Below are 26,608 nucleotides of genomic sequence, written 5' to 3'. Positions count from 1 at the left end.
CCAAAACAAGTAATTAAAAAGCAATAAGAAATGAAAAAAAAATTAGTTGCAGTTTTCGTGGAAAGCAATCTCAATGCAACTTTTTCTTCCACCTGTATGATTTTTTAAAAAATTTCCGATAACAGTGCAATTAGCGTTTTCTTCCACACCTGATTCTCATTAAATATTGCAAATGCGAAAATAAGCAAATTTGCCCATTAACATTCCATAAAGAAACAGGGACATACTTCTCACCTATCAATGAGTGAGATGTGCGATTCAAGTTTAAGTTCAATGATAAGGGGCCTCCTTTTTGTAGCCAAGTCTGAACGGCGTGCCGCAGTGCGATAGAAGTTTCTACATGGGTGCCATACCATTATTATACCCTACACCACTACTGTGGTACAGGGTATTATAACTTAATGAATTAGTTTGTAACATCTAAAAGGAAGAGAGATAGACCCATTGATAAGTATGCCGATCGACTCAGAATCACTTTCTGATTCTATTGTATTTAGATTTGGATATAGCTCCCATATATATGTTCGCCCGATTTGCAGTAATAATGCAATAAAATGATCGTTTGCCAACCGATTCTCTCAAAATTTGGCAGGAAGGATTTTCTCTTGACTTTCGACATTACAAGTGAATTTCATAGAAATCGGCTCAGATTTGGATATAGCTCCCATATATATTTTCATCCGATTTACAGTAATAATGCAATAAAATGGTCAGTTGTTTACCGATTCTCTTGAAATTTGAAAGGAAGTATTTTCTCTTGACTCTCGACATTACAGACGAATTTCATAAAAATCGGTTCAGACTTGGATATAGCTCCCATATATATGTACGTCCGATTTGCAGTAATAATGCAATAAAATGGTTATTTGTTAACCGATTCTCTCGAAATTTGGCAGGAGGGATTTTCTTATGACTCCCGATATTACAGGTGAATTTCATAGAAATCGGTTCAGATTTGGATATAGCTGCTATATATATGTTCGTCCGATTTGGCGTTATACAGCAATAAAATGGTTGTTTGTTAACCGATTCTCTCAAAATTTGTCAGGAAGTATTTTCTTATGACTCCCGACATTACAGGTGAATTTCATAGAAATCGGTTCAGATTTGGATATAGCTCCCATATATATATATTTGTCCGATTTGCAGTAATAATGCCATATGTTAACCGATTCTATCGACTTCATTGCTGGAGGTTCTACATCCATTCTGGCAACATGACCGCAGCCGTTGTATTTTGATGCGTCTAACTATGCTATTGTAGTCATACAGCTCATAAAGCTCGTGGTTCATACGTCGCCTATCATCTCCATTAACGCAAACTGGTCCATATATTTTACAAAGAATCTTCTCTAAGACAAAATTTCAATGAAATTTTCTCTAAAGACAAAATTTCAATGAAATTTTCTCTAAAGACAAAATTTGAATGAAATTTTCTCTAAAGACAAAATTTCAATGAAATTTTCTCTAAAGACAAAATTTCAATGAAATTTTCTCTAAAGACAAAATTTCAATGAAATTTTCTCTAAAGACAAAATTTCAATGAAATTTTCTCTAAAGACAAAATTTGAATGAAATTTTCTCTAAAGACAAAATTTGAATGAAATTTTCTCTAAAGACAAAATTTGAATGAAATTTTCTCTAAAGACAAAATTTCAATGAAATTTTCTCTAAATACAAAATTTCAATGAAATTTTCTCTAAAGACAAAATTTCAATGAAATTTTCTCTAAAAACAAAATTTCAATGAAATTTTCTCTAAAGACAAAATTTCAATGAAATTTTCTCTAAAGACAAAATTTCAATGAAATTTTCTCTAAAGACAAAATTTCAATGAAATTTTCTCTATAGACAAAATTTCAATGAAATTTTCTCTATAGACAAAATTTCAATGAAATTTTCTCTATAGACAAAATTTCAATGAAATTTTCTCTAAGACAAAATTTCAATGAAATTTTCTCTAAGACAAAATTTCAATGAAATTTTCTCTAAGACAAAATTTCAATGAAATTTTCTCTATAGACAAAATTTCAATGAAATTTTCTCTAAAGACAAAATTTCAATGAAATTTTCTCTATAGACAAAATTTCAATGAAATTTTCTCTAAGACAAAATTTCAATGAAATTTTCTCTAAGACAAAATTTCAATGAAATTTTCTCTATAGACAAAATTTCAATGAAATTTTCTCTAAAGACAAAATTTCAATGAAATTTTCTCTAAGACAAAATTTCAATGAAATTTTCTCTAAGACAAAATTTCAATGAAATTTTCTCTAAGACAAAATTTCAATAAAATTTTCTCTAAAGACAAAATTTCAATAAAATTTTCTTAAAAAGACAAAATTTCAATGAAATTTTCTCTAAAGACAAAATTTCAATGAAATTTTCTCTAAGACAAAATTTCAATGAAATTTTCTCTAAGACAAAATTTCAATGAAATTTTCTCTAAGACAAAATTTCAATGAAATTTTCTCTAAGACAAAATTTCAATGAAATTTTCTCTAAAGACAAAATTTCAATAAAATTTTCTTAAAAAGACAAAATTTCAATGAAATTTTCTCTAAAGACAAAATTTCAATGAAATTTTCTCTAAAGACAAAATTTCTTTGAAATTTCTCTAAAGACAAAATTTCGATGAAATTTTCTCTAAAGACAAAATTTCAATGAAATTTTAATGAAATTTCTCTAAAGACAAAATTTAAAAAAAAAATTTTAATGTAGGTCGGTTGGGATTGTAAATGAGACAAATCGGTCCACGTTTTAACATAGCTGCCATATAAACTGATCTTGGGTCTTGACTTCTTGAGCCTCTAGAGGGCGCAATTCTCGTCCGACTGGACTGAAATTTTGCACCTGGTGCTCCTGTATCAAAAAAAAAAAAAAAATCGTTCCGGTTCTGGTATCACTTCCAACAACTGTGCTAAGTTTGGTTCAAATCGGTTCATAACCTGATATAGCTGCCGGTTCTGGTATCACTTCCAACAACTGTGCTAAGTATGGTTCAAATCGGTTCATAACCTGATATAGCTGCCATATAAACCGATCTGGGGTCTTGGCATCTTCAGCTTTTAGAGGGCGCAATTATTATCCGATTTGGCTGTAATTTTGCACGAGGTGGTTTGGTATAACTTTCAACAACTGTGCGAAGTATGGTTGAAATCGGTCCATAACTTGACATAGCTGCCATATAAACGGATCTTGGATTTTGATTTCTTGAGGAGCTAGAGAGCCAGATTCTCATCCGATTTTACTGAAATTTTGCATGAGGTGTTTCGTTATGACTTCCACTAACAGTGCTTAGTGCAAATCAGTACATAACCTGCAAATCAGTACATAACCTGATATAGCTGCCATATAGACCTATCTGTGATCTTGACTTCTTCAGCCTCTAGAGGGCGCAATTGTCATCCGATTTGGCAGAAATTTTGTACAACGACTTCTACCATGACGTTCCACATACGTGTCCAATATGGTCTGAAACGATGTATAGCTCGACACAGCTTCCATATAAACCGATCTCTCGATTCTGCTTCTTCAGCCCCTACAAGGCGCAATTCTTATCCGAATGGACTGAAATATTACACAATGACTTCTGCGACTTCTTCTTCTATGTTCTTCAACATTCTATTCATTTATGGTCCGAATCGGACTATAACTTGATATAGCTCCAATAGCATAACAGTTCTTATTCAATATTCTTTGTTTGCCTAAAAAGAAATACCGTGCAAAGAACTCGACAAATGCTATTCATGGTGGAGGGTGTATAAGATTCGGCCCGGCCGAACTTAGTACGCTCTTACTTGTTTTATTTTTTTGGCATCGTGCACGGTCTCAATGCTCATTTAAGGTGTTTTTTTGGGGTGGGTCTGTACTTCAGACAGTTGTTACTTATGTACAGACATAAATTCAATGGATTCACATATTGCCTGGAACATCCCAAACGACCATTTGGCATTTTTTGTGGGTTACCTTATGGGCACTTGATGCCAAATTTTAAATTAGATTCATAGCTTTCATACCTCTTATTTGACACTCATATTTAACAATCCACACATTCGTTTAGAGGTTTTCTTGCTTCTATAAATTTTTAAAGAGATGGTCTGCTAGTCCTTAAATGACTTTCTAACGAAACTAGCTAGCTGTAGTAAAATTCAATGAAAACTCCCTAAAGCATACATAATTGAAAGACTCTTGATTGCAGCATAGGTCAATTTGTTGAAATTTGAAAATTGTGGGAAAAAAAAAACAAAAAAAAATTGCATACATAGTATATGTGCTGGTAAATAAGTGTGCTTGCAGCTATTATTCTTTTTATACCCTCCACCATAGGATGGGGGTATACTTATTTCGTCATTCCGTTTGTAACACATTCGAAACGAAATATTGGGTTGCCCAAAAAGTAATTGCGGATTTTTTAAAAGAAAGTAAATGCATTTTTAATAAAGCTTAGAATGAACTTTAATCAAATATACTTTTTTACACTTTTTTTCTAAAGCAAGCTAAAAGTAACAGCTGATAACTGACAGAAGAAAGAATGCAATTACAGAGTCACAAGCTGTGAAAATATTTGTTAACGCCGACTATATGAAAAATCCGCAATTACTTTTTGGGCAACCGCATATTTATCTGAGACCCAGCAAAGTACACATATTCTTGATCGTCTTGATATTCCAAGTCGATTTAGCCATGTCCTTCTCTTTGTCGGTCCATCTGTCCATCCGTCTGTTATCCGTCTGTCTGTCCGTCCGTCTGTCGAAATAACGATAGCGGTCGAAGGATATGCGCTTGAAATTTTGCACAGAGACTTCTTATTGATGTAGCTCGTTGGGGATTGCCATATCCGTTCCCATATAAAACCGATCCCCTGATTCGACTTATTGAGTCCCTGGGAGCAACAATTGTTATCCGGTGTGATTTTGTACGAAATGTTTTGGCGTGTCTTCCAACAACTGTGCCAAGTACGGTCAAAAAAGGCCTATAACCTGACATAGCTCCCATATAAGCCAATCTCCCGATTTTACATCTTGAGCCCCTGGGAGCCGCAATTGTCATCCGATGTAATTTTGCACAAAGTGTTTTGGCATGTCTTCCAGCAACTGTGCCAAATACGGTACAAATCGGTCTAAAACCTGATATGGCTCCCGTATAAACCGATCTCTCGGTTAGTCTTCTACATCCTCTAGAAGCCTAAATTTGTGCCTGATTTTGAGAAAGCTGATACGTAAAATATACATTTGTCTTCGCCTAAGTTCATTTGTGGAAATTTTTTTGAAGAATCCATGGTGATGGGTTGCCAAGATTCGGCCGGGTAGTACTTAGCACATTTTTACTTGTTTTTATACCCTCCACCATAGGATGGGGGTAAACTAATTTCGTCATTCTGTTTGTTACTTCTCGAAATATTCGTCTGAGGCCCCATAAAGTATATATATTCTTGATCGTCGTGACATTTTATGTCGATCTAAACATGTCCGCCCGTCTGTCCATCCGTCCGTCTGTCTGTCGAAAGCACGCTCACTTTCGACGGAGTAAAGCTAGCCGCTTGGAATTTTGCACAAATACTTCTTATCGGTTATCGGCCGGTTGGGATTATGGCCCGATATGGCCCATTTCGGTCCATGTTTTGATATAGCTGCCATATAAACCGATTTCGGGTCTTGTGTTCTTGAGCCTCTAGAGGGCGCAATTCGTATCCGATTAAAATGAAATATTGCACGACGTGTTTCGCTATGACTTCCAACTACTATGTTAAGTATGGTTCAAATCGGTTAATAACCTGATATAGCTGCCATATAATCGATCTTGGGTCTTGAATTCTTGACCCTCTAGAGGGCGCAATTCTTATCCGATTGGAATGAAATATGACTTCCAACAACTGGGCTAAGTGTGGTTCAAATTGGTTCATAAACTGATAAAGCTGTCATATAAACCGATATTGGGTCTTAACTTCTTGAGCCTAGACGGCGCAATTCTTATTCGATTGGAATGAAATTTTGCACTGTGTGTTTCTCAATGCCAAGTATGGTTGAAATCGGCTAATAACCTGATATAGCTGTCATATAAACCGATCTGGGATCTTGATTTCTTGAGTCTCTATAGGGCGCAATTCTTATCCAATTTGCCTGAAATTTTGTCCGACGGATCCTCTCATGACCATCAACATATGTGTTTATTATGGTCTGAATCGGTCTATAGCCTGATACAGCTCCCATATAAATCGATCTCTCTATTATACTTCTTGAGCCCCCAAAGGGCGCAATTCTTATTCGAATTGGCTGACATTTTACACAGGTCTCCAACATATAATTGAATTGTGGTCCGCACCGGACCATATCTTGATATCGCTCTAATAGCAGAGCAAATCTTTTCTTTTATCCTTTCGGATAAAGAACTCGACAAATGCGATCCATGGTGGAGGGTATATAAGATTCGGCCCGGTTGAACTTAGCACGCTTTTACTTGTTCTTTTTTATACCCACCACCGAAGGATGGGGGTACATTCGTTTTGTCATACCTTTGGAGCACACTGATATATCCATTTCCGCCCCTATAAAGTATATATATCCTTGATCAGCGTAAAAATCTAAGACGATCTAGCCATGTCTGTCCGTCTATCCCCCCGTCCGTCTGTCCGTCTATCCCACCATCAGTCCATCTGTCTGTTGAAATCACGCTACAGTCTTTAAAAATAGAGATATTAGGCTGAAACTTTGCACAGATTCTTTTTTTCGTACATTAGCAGTTTAAGTTCGAAGATGGGCTATATCGGACTATATCTTAATATAGCCCCCATATAGACCGAACCGCAGATTTAGGGTTTTAGGCCCATAAAAGCCACATTTATTATTCGATTTTGCTGAAATTTTTAACAGTGAGGTCAGTTAGGCCCCTCATCATCATTTTCAATTTAGCCCAGATCGGTTCAGATTTGTATATACTTGCCATATAGACCGATCTCTCAATTTAAGGTTTTGAGCCCATAAAAGCCACATTTATTATTCGATTTTGCTGAAATTTGGCAAAGTGAGTTGAGTTAAGACCCTCGACATACTTCTGCAATATGGCACAGATCGGTTCAGATTAGGATATAGCTGCCTTATAGACCGATCCGCCGATTTAGGGTCTCAGGCCCTTAAAATCCACATTTATTATCCGATTTTGCTGAAATTTGGGACAGTGAGTTATGTTAAACCCCTCGACATACTTCTGCAATACGCCATACATCGGTTCAGATTTGGATATAGCTGCCATGTAGACCGATATCTCGATTTAAGGTTTTGGGCCCATAAAAGGCGCATTTATTGTCCAATGTCGCTGAAATTTGGGACAGTGAGTTGAGTTGAGACCCTCGACATACTTCTGCAATATGGCTCAGATCGGTTTAGATTTGGATATAGCTGCCTTATAGACCGATTCGCTGATTTAAGGTTTTGGGTACATAAAAGCCACATTTATTGTCCGATTTTGCTGAAATTTGGGACAGTGAGCTGAGTTAAGACTCTCGACATACCTCTGCAATATGGCACAGATCGGTTCAGATTTGGATATAGCTGCCATATAGACCGATCCGCCGATTTAGAGTCTTAGGCCCATAAAAGTCACATTTATTATTCGATTTTGCTGAAATTTGGCGATTTAAGGTTTTTGGCCCATAAAAGGCGCATTTATTGTTCGATGTCACCGAAATTTGGGACAATGAGTTAAGTTAAGCCCCTCGATATACTTCTTCAATATGGCACAGATCGGTTCAGATTTGGATATAGCTGCCATATAGACCGATCAGCCGATTGAGGGTCTTAGGCCCATAAAAGCCACATTTATTGTCCGATTTTGCCAAAATTTGGAACAGTGAGTTAGGTTAAGGCCCTCGATATACCTCTGCAATATGGCACAGATCGGTTCAGATTTGGATATAGCTGCCATACAGACCCATCTCTCGATTTAAGGCTTTGGGCCCATAAAAGGCGCATTTATTGTTCGATGTCGACGAAATTTGGGACAGTAAGTTAAGTGAAGCCCCTCGACATACTTCTGCAATATGGGGCAGATCGGTTCAGATTTGGATATAGCTGATATATATCACGATCCGCCGATTTAGGGTATAAAAGCCATAAAAGGCACATTTATTGTCCGGTTTTTGCCAAAATTTGGGACAGTAATTAGGTTAAGGCCCTCAATATACTTCTGCAATATGGCACAGATCGGTTCAGATTTGGATATAGCTGCCATGTAGACCGATATCTCGATTTAAAGTTTTGAGCCCATAAAAGGCGCATTTATTGTCTGATGTCGCTGAAATTCGGGACAGTGAGTTAAGTTAAGTCCTTCGACATACTTCTGCAATACGCCACAGATCGGTCCAGATTTGAATATAGCTGTCATATGGACCGATCTCTCGTTTAAAGGTTTTTTGTCCGCATTTATCGTCCGATTTCGCCGAAATTTGGGACAGTGCGTTGTGTTAGGCTCTTCGACATTTTATTGCAATTTGTCCCAAATCGGTCCAGATTTGGATATAGCTGCCATATAGACCGATATCTCGATGTAAAGTCTTGGCTCCATTAAAAAGGCCCATTTATAATCCGATTTCACTGAAATTTGATAAAGTGACATATGTTAGGCTTTTCGACATCCGTGTCGTATATGGTTCAGATCGGTTTATTTTTGGATATAGCTACTAAAAAGACCAATATTTTGTTATATACAATTTAACAATGACTTGTATTTATTAGTATTTGATCCAAATCAGAACATATTTCGATCTAGCTGCTATGGGCCATAAGGTATTCATTTTTCACCGGATTTTGATGAAAGGTGGTTTACATACATACCCGAGGTGGTGGGTATCCAATATTCGGCCCTGCCGAACCTAACGATTTTTTTCTTTTCCTTTTTATTTCCTTCTTCCATGCAATATTCTTCGTTATATTCGGTTCTGTTAACTTTTTACGCAGAATTTGAAAATAACTTAGCATTGGCTGCATAAAAGTTCAATGTCGGGATAGCGGGAAGCTGACAAAACGGCAGGGTGAGACTCACAATGTCAAGACCAGCGAGAGGATGTGATGTAAAAACAAGTAACATAAACCAAAAGAGGAATACAAAAGAAAATGGTTTAAGTGGGGGAAATATTGCAGCATTTATGGAAAAACTACATGCCACTATAAAGGCCACTTGGGGGGACACCATGGTGCATGGTTAAGAAGGTCCTCTAGTTGTAGGAAAAAACTCTTTTTTGGTTTTGAATAATGCCAAAAACTTTAAAAATATTGTTTTTCGAAAGTTATTCCTTCACACCTTACATTAAAGACGTAAAGGATTTCAATTTAAGGTCGAAGTTTCGATTAAATGATTTTGTAGGGAAAATCAACTCGAATTTAAGTACTAAAAGTCGGAGATGTACCAACATTCCCTTCGGGCTAAACTACACAAAAGTCCATTTATCAATGAGCTTAACTTAATCGAACAAAAATCTGTAATTTTGGATTTATACAGGCATTTCTATGGGCTGTAGTCACGATCTTTACAGAAATGCCTTAATTCAACAGCGTGATTCACATTGAAGTTCTCGAAACTGTGTCAAATTGTGTCAAAGTCGATGAATAAAAGGTATAGATGTGTATTAAGTGTTGCAGACTATTCAATGCTAGTGCGCAGAGAGTTCATCTGGTTGTCCCATGAGCGTCCTGGCCGGAAACTTGCCTGTTCCTTCCTGAAAATGCTGTCAAGTGCCGGCGAAATACACTGCAGTCACTTTATTTATTGCGTTTAGCAATGTAATCCTCCTCCATTTTTATCGCTGGGTGAGGTCACCCTTCTTTGGGATAGTGACCATGATTCCGCTTCTCCATTCTGAGGAAACAAAATTTGTATCCCAGGCCAACCTGATTATTAGGATGATCGATCGCTTGAGCTTGGTGGTGTGCCCCATACAGTCCAACAGTTCAGGGCAGGCTGATTTACCGTTTCTGAGTAAGACCAGAACGGCTTCAATTTCTTCGCAGGTGAGTGGGGCAGTGGATGTATCTCTGCGTGGGGCTGTGGATATATCCCTGCTTGGGTTTCGGCGCACAGGTCGAGTGTGCTAAAACCCACGCCGAGTTTGCCTTCTTTATTTCTGGTCCTTTGGAGCTGAAGAAACCACATCATTGTTTCAATTGCTGTTCGGGAAAAGTTAATTCCCATCCGTCCTCATCTTTTATAATTGCCGTTGGGGTTCTATTGTTGCCGCTCATTTGTTTTATTGACTCGTTAACACCAAGCCTGTTTCCAATATTAGCTGCATTTTCGTTTTGCTCTGCTAGCATATTACAAAAATATTCGTTTATCTCTGCGAACTAGGCGTTTGAGCAGCATGACGGAGGAGCGATATTTAGCCCTGGCTGCGGTTTTACACTTAATTTTGTCTGTAGCATCTTCGTTGCCTATCCATGGTTTTTGGCATCGTCTAGCAATGCACAGTGAGAGGGAATAAAAAAAAAAAAACAAATAAAAAGGCGTTAAGTTCGGCCAGGGCGAACTTTGGATACCCACCACCTTCGCTATATATGTGAACCACCTTTCGTCAAAATCCGGTGAAAAATGCATAGCTTATGCCCCAATGCAACTATTGGGTTGCCCAAAAAGTAATTGCGGATTTTTCATATAGTCGGCGTTGACAAATTTTTTCACTGCTTGTGACTCTGTAATTGCATTCTTTCTTCTGTCAGCTATCAGCTGTTACTTTTAGCTTGCTTTAGAAAAAAAGTATAAAAAAGTATATTTGATTAAAGTTCATTCTAAGTTTTATTAAAAATGCATTTACTTTCTTTTAAATAATCCGCAATTACTTTTTGGGCAACCCAATATATCGAAACATGCTCCGATTTAGACCAAATACTAATAAGTACAAGTCATTGTTCAATTGTGTCCAACAAAATATTCATCTTTTAAGTAGCTGTATCTAAAAACAAACCGATCTGAACCATATACGACATGGATGTAGAAAAGCCTTACATAAGTCATTGTGTCAATTTTCAGTGAAATCGGATTATAAATGCGCCTTTTATGGGGCAAAGACTTAAAATCCTTTTTATGGGAATGTCGAAGGTCCTAACACAGCTCTCTGTCCCAAATTTCGGCGACGTCGGACAATAAATGCGCCTCTTATGGGCCCAAACCCTTAAATTGAGAGATCGATTTATATGGCAGCTATATCCAAATCTGGACCGATCTGGACCAACTTGAAGAATGATGTCGAAGAACCAAACACAACTCACTGTCCCAAATTTTGGCAAAATCGCACAATAAATGCGCCTCTTATGGGCCCAAACCCTTAAATTGAGAGATCGATTTTTATGACAGCTACATGCAAATCTGGACCGATTAGAGCAAATTGCAGAAATATGTCGAGGGGGTTAACTTAACTCACTGTCCCAAATTTCGGCGACATCGGGCAATAAATACGCCTTTTATGACCCAAAACCTTAAATTGAGAGATCGATTTATATGGCAGCTATATTCAAATCTGAACCGACTTAATCTGCGGATCGGTCCGCATGAAAACGCATAGAGATTTGGAATGGTTACAGATGAGGTGTTAGCAAGATCATGTACAAAATTTCAAGGTTCTAGGTTGTGCGGGCGCCTTTTGGCTGGCCCCTAAAGTTGTTCACCTCGGTGTTTCCAAAATTTGTACAGGCAGCCAAATCTTTGTTTGTGGTACGAGTTTCAAATCTCCTGCTTCGTTTTTTGCAATTTACGAAGGCATTTGTGATTCGATTTTCATTTTTTTTTTTATGTACCATTTGGTTTAGTGACAAAATTTACATAAGCCCGAATAGGGAATTTGGGCTTTGGAATTTGAGAACTCGAGGGGTTTTGCCAATTTAAAAAAAAGCTGGTAGTAACAGCGTGCTAAGTTCGGCCGGGTCGAATCTTGGAATCCCGTGGTGGTGGGTTCCCAAGATTAGTTGAATGGCATAATTTTGCTCTACATACCAAACATCTGTCAAACCAGCCAACATTAAAGCTTCTAGAAACCGAACAAGGATAATCGAGAGACCGGTTTATATGGGAGCTATATCAGGTTATAGACTAGGATTTGGACCGTAATTGGCACAGTTGTTGGAAGTCATAACAGAACGCAGCATGCAAAATTTCAGCCAAATCGGACAAAAATTGCGGCAGGTAGGGGTTTAAGAAGTTTATTATACTCACCACCATTGGATGGGTGGGTTTGTAACATCTCGAAATATTCGTCTAAGACCCCATTGATCATATCAACGTTCTGAGTCGATCTAGCCATGTCCGCCCGTCCGTCTGTCGAAATCACGATATAGGTCGAAGGCTTAAAGCTGGTCGCTTAAAATTTTGCTCAGATACTTCTTATTGATGTAGGTCTTTGGAGATTGCAAATGGGTCTTATCGGTTCAGATTTGGATATATCTCCCATTTAAACCGATCTCCCGCCTTGTCTTCTTGAGCCCCTGGAAGCCTCAATTTTCATCCGATTTGGCTGAAATTTTGTACATAGTGTTCGCTTATGACTCTTAACAACTGTGCCAAGTACGGTTCAAATCCGTCAAAAATCTGATATAGCTCCCATATAAGCCGATCTCAGGATATGATTTATTGAGCCCCTGGAAGCCTCAATTTTTGTCCGATTTGACTGAAATTTTGCACATGATGTTCTGTTATAACTTTCAACAACGGAGCCAAGTACTGTCCAAATCCGTCAAAAACCTGATATAGCTCCCATATAAGCCGATCTCCCGATTTAACTTCCTAAGCCCCTGTAAGCCATAACCACATTATGTTCTTTTATGACTTCCAACAACGAAGCCAAGTACGGTCCGAATCAGTCAAGAACCTGATATAGCTTCCTTTTAAACCGATCTCCCGATTTGACTTCTTGAGCCCCTGGAAGCCACAATTTTCATTCAATTTGGCTGAAATTTTCTACATGGTGTTCTGTTATGGCTTAGAATAACTGTGCCAAGTACGGTCCGAATCGGTCTATAACCTGATATAGCTCCCTTATAAACCGATCTCCCGATTTGACTTCCTGAGCCCCTGTAAGCCTCAATTTTCATCCGATTTGGCTGAAATTTTGTACATGGTGTTCTCTTATGGCTTAGAATAACTGTGCTAAGTACGGTCCGAATCGGTGTATAACCTGATATAGCTCCCATATAAACCGATCTCCCGATTTGACTTCCTGAGCCCCTGGAAGCCACAATTTTCATTCAATTTGGCTGAAATTTTGCACATAGTATTTTGTTATGACTTTTAACAACTATGCCAAGTACTGTCCAAATCCGTCAAAAACCTGATATAGCTCCCATATAAGCCGATCTCCCGATTTAACTTCCTGAGCCCCTGGAAGCCTCAATTTTTGTCCGATTTCGCTGAAATTTTGTACATGGTGTTCTGTTATGACTTCCAACAATGAAGCCAAGTATGCTTTAAATCGGTCAAGAATGTGATATAGCTCCCATATAAACCGATCTCCCGATTTGACTTCTTGATCCCTTACATGTCGCGATTTTTATCCGATTTGGCTGAAATTTTGCATATAGTGTTCAGTTATGACTCTCAACAACTGCGCCAAGTACGGTCCAATTCGGTCTATAACTAGATATAGAGCTCCCATATTTTAGCAGAATCCAAGATTCGGTCCAGCCGAACTTAGCTCGCTTTTACTTTTTTTCCCTCCAATTTGTTTCATAATGAGATATTTGGGAAACACTCAATATTACGAAAACCAAAGTAAGTTGCCTAAATTACCCAAACCATTCAACTGAACTTTGCTTTGATTGCCCTTAGGCTTAGAAATTCGTCAATTGGTTATTAGATACAAAAGTAGGCATCCCTTACTTCTTAATTCTTCCCCCATCCTTCTTATTGGGAGAATGCGTTTCAACAAAATTTCATCCTATTGGCAACAATTTAGTGCTGACCACTGATGAAAGGCCAGGGTAAGATAGTTCTAAGGAAAATCTTTCCAATGATTGATGACTTATTTTGGTATTTTTTGTCTTCGGATAAAAAAGTCCGTCCTTTTAATGCGATTATTGATAAAAAAAAGAGAAGAGCTTTCATGAAGGCCTAATAGAAATCATTGAAAGAGAGAGAGTGAGAGGGGGTAAAGGATGAACATTGTTAACAACAAAACAACTTTGGGAAAAACCACAAAAATAATGGAAATGATTAAGAATTTTGCCGAAAATTCTTAAGAAAAATCGAACAGATAAAACATTAGCCTAATATTTGTGGAAAAGGAAAAGGAGGTTAATATTTACATTTCCCAAAAAATATTGTATGATGAAAATTCATGACATAACCAAGGAAAAAACCGCAAAAATTTACAATATGCATGAGAAAAAAATTTAAAGTATTTTATCAAAAATTCCAACTTCCACTTGGTCGTAAAGAAAAGTGCTTAAAATTTGTCATTCCCAAAAAATATTATCTGAGTTGACAACTTAGAGCAAATTTCAACGTTTTTACCATTTTTGTGAAAATTAATTAAATATTAAGTACGGCCGGGCCGAATGTTCGTAAACCACCACCATGGGTTCTACTAAAAATGTACACTAAATAGACTTAGTTTAGGGGCATAATTTTACTCATAATTTTACTCATAATTTTACTCATTACTATAAAATTTCTGCACAACCAGGCAAATATTAAAGCTTCTAGGAGCCTTACAAGGCTAATCGGGAAATCGGTTTATATGGGAGATATATCTGGTTATAGACGGATTTGGAGCGTACTCGGCACCATTGTTGGATGTCATAACAGAACACTGCGTGCAAGCAATTACAGCTAACAAAGGTTCAAGATGTCAAATCGTGAGATTGGTTTATGTGGGAGTTACAGCAGGGAGTCATACGCCTGTGGTATCACAATGTACGAAAACGTCTAAGTCAGTCTGATGGCAGACTGCCATTTAAACCTAACCTAAACCTAACCTGCATCAGGTTATAGAGCGATTTGGACCATTTTTGATATGTTTTTTAAAAAACATAACACTACGTGTACTATTTTGGCCAAATTTGACAAAAATGGCGGCCTAAAACTTAAACGATGTATATATTGAGTTGCCCAAAAAGTAATTGCGGATTTTTCATATAGTCGGTGTTGACAAATTTTTCCACAGCTTGTGACTCTGTAATTGCATTCTTTCTTCTGTCAGTTATCAGCTGTTACTTTTAGCTTGCTTTAGAAAAAAGTGTAAAAAAGTATATTTGATTAAAGTTCATTCTAAGTCTTATTAAAAATGCATTTACTTTCTTTTAAAAAATCCGCAATTACTTTTTGGGCAACCCAATATATATGAATACTAGCTGGACAGGGCCCGCTCCATTGCGCCTTCTTTCATTCTCTTATTTTATCTGAGCCCTATACGGTCACGTCAGGACATAACTCCTGTGTGGGGGTGCTGGTAAGGCTTTTGAGATATTTCGTACCAATGTGGATATTATATAAGTGCTCTTCTCCCAAATACCTTTCATTGAAGCCTTATATTGCTTTGGTCGGTAAATATGTGCAGTATGGGGTGTTTTTGGGGGTACAGCTGATCCTCGTATATCAAATTTGTGCTCTGGTCTCAAATACCTTTCATTTGAGTCCCATTTTTTCATTATTGGTTTATGTTCCATTTGGCTGGCTTTGGAGGTAGGGCGGCCCTTAGATATCCCCCCCTAAATAAGGATACAAATTTCTGTATTTAAGTCATTAAAAAGAAAATCAATTTCGCTTAAATCGCCCTATTTTCAAAAGCGCCATCTATCGCCTAGATTTGGCGTTTTTTAAAATAGGGTAAGGGGAGAGTCCTCCCAATAAAGTTTTTACTTCATTCTCTTGGATTTGGCGGTGTATTGGTGTAGCCAAACTCTTTACCCTGGAAGTGGATATCAGTTTCATACTCCAATCCCAACAACCACATTGGAGCTACATATTGCTCTAGGTGGTAAAGGGTGATTTTTTTGAGGTTAGGATTTTCATGCATTAGTATTTGACAGATCACGTGGGATTTCAGACATGGTGTCAAAGAGAAAGATGCTCAGTATGCTTTGACATTTCATCATGAATAGACTTACTAACGAGCAACGCTTGCAAATCATTGAATTTTATTACCAAAATCAGTGTTCGGTTCGAAATGTGTTCATTCACCGTAACGTTGCGTCCAACAGCATCTTTGAAAAAATACGGTCCAATGATTCCACCAGCGTACAAACCACACCAAACAGTGCATTTTTCGGGATGCATGGGCAGTTCTTGAACGGCTTCTGGTTGCTCTTCACTCCAAATGCGGCAATTTTGCTTATTTACGTAGCCATTCAACCAGAAATGAGCCTCATCGCTGAACAAAATTTGTCAAAATTTGAACACATTTCGAACCGAACACTGATTTTGGTAATAAAATTCAATGATTTGCAAGCGTTGCTCGTTAGTAAGTCTATTCATGATGAAATGTCAAAGCATACTGAGCATCTTTCTCTTTGACACCATGTCTGAAATCCCACGTGATCTGTCAAATACTAATGCATGAAAATCCTAACCTCAAAAATTTAACCCTTTATATATGTGTGGTTTAGGGGGTTTTATGAGGTGAGGCGTCCCTGAAATATTTGGCCATGAAACATATACAGATTTGAGCCCCTATTTGCCCTAATCCACAAATAAGTCCAGTTTGAAGGGTATACAGGGTGGGGCGGCCACCCATGTACTTAGCCCTGGAAAAATATCAGCATTGTGCTATACTCTCAAATTTCTTTTATTTGAGCCCCAATTGCCATTGGTTTAGGGGGAGTTTATGGGGTGACACGACCCCCAAACATTGGCCTCAAAATTGGATATCAAATTCATTTTCTACTATCAAATACCTATTTTTTATCCCTATAGTAGGCAATCATGGCCGGCTTGAAGCGAGTTTAGAGGCGAACCCTGAAGTAATATCAGTATCGTGCTAGAGCACGATTTTGTTTAAGCCCCATAATGTCAAGGTGACTATCGAGATATCCAGGGCTATGGATCTCGATTTACACTAATAATTTTTTTTTTGTTTATCTTCATTCAAAATCAAATTTCAAAGCGACCACTTGGGATACCACTTTCTTAAAGATACGCAGGTCCTCCTGTGTCCATCCCAATTTGAGGGTAAAAATTGTACGGCCTTCATATATTATTTTTAATTCCGTTTTTTTTTTGGTAGGATAGGGGTAGGGGGATTGCCCTCTGACACGTCCTTTCATTTGAGAACAATATATCATCGGCCATCCTACATGACAGTTAGACGTTGTATTTATTGGAAGGAGCGGGTTGGTCCCCCCAACGCTAAGAACCAAACGACAATTTATTTGAGACTTTTATTGTGGCGATCTACTTGACGTTCGGAACTGTGAATACTTATACCAACATTAGATTCGAAATATACTGTCATAGACTTTTCTTTTAATTGACATATTATCCCAATCGAACCACACGTCCTTTTGAAGGGTATTTAGTGGATGGGACGGTCACAGACTCTGTCCTAAATGTGTATACCAGATTCGTAGTCAACTCCCAAAAGACCTTTCATTCGATACCCATTTTGTGACGTTGAACATTTATGCCCGTTTTGGGGGATTTTGTGGTGGGGTAGGCCCCGCAGACACCTTGTACCAAATTTTTATAACAGGTGTGTATCCGGCTTCCGAATATTTTTCATTTGATATCCATATTGTCCCAATCTGTAAATTTCTCTTGCTGGGGGTTTTAAGGGGAATGGGCAGGGCCCTCAAACACCAAAAATAACTTTTATACCCACTACCGAAGGATGGGGGTATATTCATTTTGTCACTCCGTTTGCAAGACATCGAAATATCCATTTCCGATCCTATAAAGTGTATACATTCTTGACCAGCGTAAAAATCTAAGACGATCTAGAAATATTCGTCCGTCTGTCTGTTGGAATCACGCTGCAATCTTTAAAAATAGAGATATTGAGCTGCAACTTTGCAAAGATTCTTGTTTTGTCCATAAGCAGATTTCGTTCGAAGATGGGCTATATCGGACTATATCTTTATATAGCCCCCATATAGAATGATCCGCCGATTTGGGGTCTTAGGCCCATAAAAGCCACAGTTATCCGATTTGCTGAAATTTTGGGACAGTGAGTTGTGTTGGGCCCTTCGACATCCTTCATCAAGTTGGCTCAGATCGGTCCAGAGTTGGATATAGCTGCCATATAGAACGATCCGCCGATTTAGGGTCTTAGGCCTATAACAACCTCATTTATTATCCGATTTGCTGAAATTCGGGAAAGTGAATTGTGTTGGACCCTTCGACATCCTTCGTCAATTTGGCTCAGATCGGTCCAGAGTTGGATATAGCTGCCCTATTGGGCAACTCCCCTATGGGCTATATCGGACTATATCTTTATATAGCCCCCATATAGACCGATCCTCCGATTTAGGGTCTTAGGCCAATAAAAGCCACATTTATTATCCGATTTTTCTGAAATTTGGGACAGTGAGTTGTCTTTCGACATTTTTTCTTCATTTTGGCCTTGATCCATTCAGATTTGGATATACCTGCCTTATAGACCGATTTCTCGATTTATGGTTTTAGACCCATAAAAGGCGCATTTATTGTCCGATGTCGCCGAAATTTGGGACAGTGAGTTAAGTTAAGCCCCTTGACACACTTCTGCAATATGGCACAGATCGGTCCAGATTTGAATATAGCTGCCATGTAGACCAATATCTCGATTTAAAGTCTTGACCCCACAAAAGGCGCATTTAAAATCCGATTTCACTGAAATTTGACACAGTGACTTATGGTTCAGATCGGTTTATTTTTAAATATAGCTAATGTACTTATTAGTGTTTGGTCCAAATCGGAACATATTTTGATATAACTGCTTTGGGACATAAGGTATGTAATTTTCACCGAATTTTGGTGAAAGGTGGTTTACATATATACCCGAAGTGATGGGTATTCAAAGTTCGGCCCGACCGAACTTAACGCCTTTTTACTTGTTTTTGTCAGATTTGTATCCTACTTTGGGAGGTATTTATTTCATTTGATACCCATATTGCCCAAAGCGGTTAAAGAGTCCTGCTGGGTGGTGGTTTTGTGGGTGGGAGACCCCCCCAAACTTAAGATGGCATTTTAATGACAAGTTCGTACACTACTCTTGAATACCTTCCTTGACATAGTGAATGTGGAGATGGTTTCCAATAATTATGCAAAATTTGGAGACCCTAGTAGGTCCAGGGGCTGACACGAGGAGTGAATACAGGTCACCCCATGCATTTAAAATTTTGAAGTGCTGCCAAATAGGCATTTATAGGGCAATCGTCATGATTTTTTGCAATAGATAGAGCTTTAGTAATCCTACAAAAAACAGTAGCAGTGGCATATAGTAAAGGCAAATCTACTGAAACAGCCCTTGATGGCCTAGTCGGGTACATAGAGGGTTCTCTCGCTGTCAAGGAATATACAATGGTAGGATTTCTTGACAATTGAAGGTACTTTCAATTATGTAAAACCGACACGTGCGACAACGAAATTGTCTAGGCGTAAATCCGGGCAAGACGGAAGAAGTTCTTTTCAGCAGGAGATACAAGTAATCTACAGCGGAACCTGTCTCCTTGGAGAGGAGGGAATGTTCCATTTACAGAAAGCGCAAAAACCCCCAGGTATTTGCTGGACAGGAAATTGAAAGAAATGCCACTCTGGCCCTATACAGCTGCATGATAGCCATTGTCAAAAATTAGAGGTATGGTATTGTGGTCTGGTGGACGGAGCTTCAAAAATCCACCTACTGCTCAGTACTTAACCGGATCCAAGGGATGGCTTGTTTGTGCATCACAGCCGCACTGAGGACGACACCATTTGATGCATTGAATTTAATGCTACATCTAATGCCTCTGGACATTGTGGCTAGACAAATTGCTGTGACCGCTACCGTGAGGCTAAGGGAGCTTTCCCTTTGGTCTTGTGGCTGCTACGGACACTGCGCTATCCTTGATACATTATCCGATTTTCTAGGAAGTGTGGATTACACCCTACCTGAGCCGCTTTTTGGTAATAAGTACTGTACTACTTATTCCTGATAGAACCGATTGGAACTACGATATCCCTGGTATTAGAAGTTACAAAGACTTCCATACAGATGGCTCCAAACTGGACGTCCAGGTGGGCTTTGGGGTGTACTCTAAAGGTCTAGAGCTGATCATATCGAAAAGGCTACCCGACCACTGCAGTGTGCGTCAAGACGAGATCCTTGCAATTAAGAAAGTGGTGGAATGGCTAGGATACAATGTCACTACGACGATTGGCATAAATATCTTCTCAGACAGCCAGTCAGCTATTAAATCCTTGGAGAATGTATATCTGAACACAAAAACCGCCCTCGAATGTCGCAGATCTCTCAACGAGATGTTCGAACAGTTCAAAATTCACCTGTTCGGAGTATCGGGCCACTGAGATATCCCAGGGAATTGTAAAGCGGACGAGCTTGCGAGACTACGAACTACCTTACACATTCCAGGGACTCTGGATTTGAGGGCATATCTTTAGCGACATGTAAGCTAAGTTTTCATTGCCAGTTCCGAAGGACAACGAATGATAGATGGTCAAAAAGAGGGGGGCTATGTGGTCTCATCTAGACTTGAAGAGGTCTACCCCTTTGCTGGCACTGTCTAGAACAGATATCTCTGTCATTGTGTCTGTTATGACTAGAGATGGGCTATGGGTAAATACCCAAAAGGTATTTACCCGATAAATTGGGTAAATACCCGGTTATTAACCCATTTATACCCAAAAGCTGGGTATTTATGATTTAGCAATTTTGTTGATGATTTATATACAAAACCTAATCTTCTGATCTCATAAAATCGGGTTTTAGTTATATATAGCCGCTATATATAGACCCATTTGCAGACTTAAAGTCTTGAGGCAATAAATTTGTCATTTTTCATCCGATTTCGATGAATTTTAGCACAGTGAGTTCTGGTAGACCCGTTCTCAGTTTTGTGAAGTGCGAGAGAGAGATCGGACTATATTTGTATATAGCTGCTCTTAGACCGATCACCCGATCTCCCGAAAAAAGGTTTTGAGGCCATAAAAGATCCAATTATTACCCGAATTCAATGAAATTTGGCACTGTGTGTACTGGTAGATCCCTACCCACTTCTGTCAAATGTGGTACAGATCGGACTATATTTTGAAATAGCTGCCATATATACCAATCTCCCGATATTGTGTAATGAGCCTATAAAAGGAGCATTTTTCATCCTATTTGGATGAAATTTGGCACAGCGAGTTCCGATGCACCTCTTAACCTTTTCATTGAATATCGTCCAGATTGGGGCACATAGGGAATGTGGACCAGTTACTCTACACAATGCTTTATACAATACTCTATATTGGGAGATCGGTCTATATGGCAGCTATATCCAAATATGGTCCGATCTGGACGATATTCAACAAACAAGTGTAGAGATCTATTAAATCGCACTGTTTCAAATTTCATCCAAATCGGATGAAAAATGCTCCTTTTATGGGCTCAATACTCTATATCGGAAGATCGGTCTATATGGCAGCTATATCCAAATATGGTCCGATCTGGACGATATTAAACAGTCAGGTGTAGAGGTTTATCAAAACTCATTGTTTCAAATTTCATCAATATCGGATGAAAAATGCTCCTTTTATGGGCTCAATACTCTATATCGGAAGATCGGTCTATATGGCAGCTATATCCAAATATGGTCCGACCTGGATGATATTCAACAAAGAGGTTTAAAGGGGTATCGAAACTCGCTGTGCCAAATTTCATTGAAATAAGATGAAAAATGCTCATTACACAATATCGGGAGATCTGTATATATGACAGCTATATCCAAATATAGTCCGATCTGTACCACATTTGACAGGACTGGGTAGGGGTCTGGGTATTTACCCAATAAATACCCAAGCGTTGGGTATTTACCCGGTAGAAACCCATCTCTGGTCATGACAGGTCATTGTCTAAACATGCTGACAGACTAAAGGATGCCTGCAACAACTTTTGCAGTAGTTGTGAGGACATCGAAGAAGAAGAGACTATAGAACACCTTCTGTGTGTTTGTCCCATACTGGCAGTCAGAAGGAGTTACACTTTAGGTTCACTTTTCTTTGAGAACCTGTCTGATTTAGTGGGCTATTGGGCGTTTCAAAGCGATCTGGATGGTTCAACGGCAGCAACTAGAAGGCATCTTCCTTCTTCTGTTCCTTTGGTATCACAATGGACGAAAACTTCTAAGTGAGTCTGATGGCAGACCGCCACTTAAACCTAACGTAACCTAACCTAGTTACCATTCTTTCACACCTAATAGGCGTAGTACCCCTATCAAACATTAGTTTTATGGGCGAAACGCTTAGCTGCCATATGCCGTTTAAATCTTTCAATTTTCTTATTCTGTTCAAAAGATATGATTTTTCCAACCAAAAAATTTAAACCACTGTGCCTCGTTATGACATTATATCTCAGCCATTTCACCACTTCTCTGATTGCAAGAATCTCACCTTGATACACATTACAGTCATCGGGTAACTTTCTCGATATGACCAGTCATAGTTCTTTAGAGTTGTGCATTAGCGTCCTTCATCAGTATGATTGTTGTCTAGCATTGGTTAATAAAAGTACATGGGGAACATGATACACTCCCATTGCCTCCGTACTTGGGTTCGCATGAGTAATGCGATAGACGATTGACTACATCATTCATACGTCACAGTGTACCTCCTATCATAGATTAATTAAACTTTGAACTTGTTTTTGATCTATCCCCAAATTATATCATATCTAATTACTTAATAGACAACTTGACAACATCTCCTGCCACTTGTTGCCTTCCAGAACAAACTGTCATAGCATTTTTGTTGAACAACAAGCATATTAGAGCTCATACGTCATGATGTTTTTATACCACAATACAAATAAACGATGACAATTAATTCCAAGAATAATTATTGTTCTATTCACTTGTATCTGTATTTTGATTTGCGTGTGTGTGTGTGTGTGTTTCATTACAGGCAGCTGAAGCTGGCAATTTGGATGATTTCAAGCGTCTGTATCAGGCAGACAATACTCGTCTTTCACTGCAGGATGGCAAGGGGCGAACGGCTGCTCATCAGGCGGCTTCCCGAAATAGAGTAAATATTCTACGTTATATACGTGATCAAAATGGTGGTAAGTAAACTCGTTGTGGCTTTGGGGGTGGGAAGAAAGAAAGGATAGTGGTTTGGGTGCAAAGGTCAACAAAATCTTAACTTCCTAATTAAATCTATTTTTTCAACGAATACCGTTTTTTTTTCTTATTCATGCCTCGTTTTTGGTGTACCTATTTGTTTGTGCGTCCAAAAAGATTTCAATATCAGAGATAATGCCGGCAACACCCCCATACACGTGGCTGTGGAATGCGATTCATTTGATGCCTTGGACTATTTGCTGTCGATGTAAGTATATGATGGGCGATTGTTATACAATGGTACTTAAGTAGCTCAGCACGCTTGTAGAGCGTAAAGCAGCATTCTGGATATCTTTATTATCGCACCTAAAGTTGAGTTAGGATTGAAGATGATTCCTGAGTTGCCTTGGGCGTTATTTATTTTATTTGTAGCACTTATCAAGTGCTCAATTTTCACTTCCTTTTCCCAGATAATTGCTATTTAAGGTTTATGGTCCCACTCACACACACACACACACACATACTAGCACGCAAAACTTGTGTTAGCCTATTAAAGAAAATTAAGTACGTAGGACCCTTAAAAGTAGTTCATTATACCCTACACCACCACTGTGGTACAGGGTATTATAGATTTGTGCATTTGTTTGCAACTCTAAGAAGAAGAAGAGCTAAACCCATCGATAAGTATACGGATCGGCTTAGAATCACTTCTTGATTCGATTTAGCTATGTCCGTCCGTCTGTCTGTGTCCATGTATTCTGGTAATCAAGGTACAGGTCTCATTTATTGTCCGATTTTCACAAAATTTTGCATAAGTGTCTTTTTTGGTCCAAGGACGAACGTAGTTGAATTTGAAAAAAAATCGGTCCAGATTTAGATATAGCTCCCATACATGTCTTTCATCCAATATGCCCTTTTAATGCTGTAGGAGCCACAATTTTGGTGCGATCTCTACCCAATTTGGCACGAAATGCTTTTTGTGACGTCCCAATATGTGTGCAAAATTTCATCTAAATCGGTTCAGATTTAGATATAGCTCTCATATATAACTTTCATCTGATTTGACCTATTAAGGCTGTAGAAGCCACAATTTTGGTGCGATCTTTACAAAATTTGACACGAAGTGCTTTTTGTGGCGTCTCAATATGTGTGCAAAATTTCATCTAAATTTGTTCAGATTTAGATATAGCTCCCATATATAACTTTCGTCAGATTTGACCTATTAATGCTGTAGGAGCCACAATTTTCGTGTGATCTCTGCCAAATTTGGCACGAAGTGTTTTTTAAAGACCCAAAATGCTTGCAAAATTTTATGGATATCGGTTCAGATTTAGATATAGCTCCCATATATATCTTTCATCCGATATGCGCTTTTAAAGCTGTAGGAGCCACAATTTTGGTGCGATCTCTACCCAATTTGGCACGAAGCGCTTTTTGTGACGTCCCAATTTGTGTGCAAAATTTCATCTTAATCGGTTCAGATTTAGATATAGCTCCCATATATAACTTTCGTCCGATTTGACCTATTAAGGCTGTCGAAGGCACAATTTTGGTCCGATCTTTACAAAATTTAGCATGTAGCGTTTTATTCAACGTCCTCATGCGTGTGCAAAGTTCCATACAAATCGGTCTAGATTTAGATATAGCTCCCATATATATATTTTATCCGATATGGCCTTTTAAGGCTGTAGCAGGCACAATTTTGGTCCGATCTTTACAAAATTTGCCATGGAGCGTTTTATTTAACATCCTCATATGTGTGCAAAATTCCATACAAATCGGTCCAGATTTAGATATAGCTCCCCTATATATTTTTCATCCGATATAGTCTTTTAAGGCTGTAACAGGCACAATTTTGGTTCGATCTTTACAAAATTTGGCATGTAGCGTTTTATTCAACGTCCTCATGCGTGTGCAAAGTTCCATACAAATCGGTCTAAATTTAGATATAGCTCCCATATATATTTTTCATCCGATATGGCCTTTAAGGCTGTAGCAGGCACAATTTTGGTCCGATCTTTACAAAATTTGGCATGTGGCGTTTTATTCAACGTTCTCGTATGTGTGCAAAGTTTCATAAAAATCGGTCCAGATTTAGATATAGCTCCCCTATATATTTTTCATCCGATATAGTCTTTTAAGGCTGTAGCAGGCACAATTTGGGTCCGATCTTTACAAAATTTGGCATGTAGCGTTTTATTCAACGTCCTCATATGTGTGCAAAGTTCCATACAAATCGGTTCAGATTGAGATATAGCTCCCATATATATTTTTCATCCGATATGGCCTTTAAGGCTGTAGCAGGCACAGTTTTGGTCCGATCTTTACAAAATTTGCCATGGAGCGTTTTATTCAACATCCTCATATGTGTGCTAAGTTCCATACAAATCGGTCCGGATTGAGATATAGCTCCCATATATATTTTTCATCCGATATGGCCTTTAAGGCTGTAGCAGGCACAATTTTGGTCCGATCTTTACAAAATGTGCCATGGAGCGTTTTATTCAACGTCCTCATATGTGCGCAAAGTTCCATACAAATCGGTCCAGATTTAGATATAGCTCTCATATATACTTTTCATCCGATATGGCCTTGAAGGCTGTAGAAGCCACAGTTTTGGTCCGATCTTTACAAAATTTGGCATGTGGCGTTTTATTCAACGTCCTCATATGTGTGCAAAGTTCCATACAAATCAGTCCAGATTTAGATATAGCTCCCATATATACTTTTCATCCGATATGGCCTTTAAGGCTGTAGAAGCCACAGTTTTGGTCCGATCTTTACAAAATTTTGGCATGTAGCGTTTTATTCAACGTCCTCATGCGTGTGCAAAGTTCCATAGAAATCGGTCTAGATTTAGATATAGCTCCTATATATATATTTTATCCGATATGGCCTTTTAAGGCTGTAGCAGGCACAATTTTGGTCCGATCTTTATAAAATTTGCCATGGAGCGTTTTATTCAACATCCTCATATGTGTGCAAAGTTCCATACAAATCGGTCCAGATTGAGATATAGCTCCCATATATATTTCTCATCCGATATGGCCTTTAAGGCTGTAGCAGGCACAATTTTGGTCCGATCTTTACAAAATTTGGCATGGGCCATTTTATTCAACGTCCTCGTATAGCTCCCATATATATTTTACATCCGATATGACCTTTTAAGGCTGTAGACACCACGATTTTTGTCCGATCTCTACAAAATTTGTCATGAGATGGTTTTATTGACATCCCAATACGTGTAAAAAATTTCATGAAAATCAATTTAGATAAAACTCCCATATATATCTTTTATGCGTTTCGACTTTTAAGGCTTTAGAAGCCACAATTTTCGTACCATCGTAAGAAAATCGTAAAAGGTTCTATTCGATATTTCAATAGGTATGCAAAATTAAAGTC

General features: G+C 38.3%; 1 protein-coding gene across 5 annotated transcripts in view; it reads left to right on the top strand.

Annotated features, from left to right (window-relative positions):
* LOC106092715 (transient receptor potential cation channel subfamily A member 1) overlaps nt 1–26,608 on the top strand; it is a 144,437-nt gene that overhangs the window by 42,722 nt on the left and 75,107 nt on the right. For all 5 annotated transcript variants that reach the window (XM_059363604.1, XM_059363599.1, XM_059363590.1 and 2 more), the window contains 2 exons: nt 23,052–23,208; nt 23,384–23,474. In XM_059363604.1, coding sequence (XP_059219587.1) covers nt 23,052–23,208; nt 23,384–23,474 — 248 coding nt within the window. The remainder of the gene's footprint in view (nt 1–23,051; nt 23,209–23,383; nt 23,475–26,608) is intronic.

The sequence above is a fragment of the Stomoxys calcitrans genome, chromosome 1, assembly GCF_963082655.1.
Source record: "Stomoxys calcitrans chromosome 1, idStoCalc2.1, whole genome shotgun sequence".
Taxonomy (NCBI): domain Eukaryota; kingdom Metazoa; phylum Arthropoda; class Insecta; order Diptera; family Muscidae; genus Stomoxys; species Stomoxys calcitrans.
This window is presented reverse-complemented; position numbering and strand designations above follow the sequence as displayed.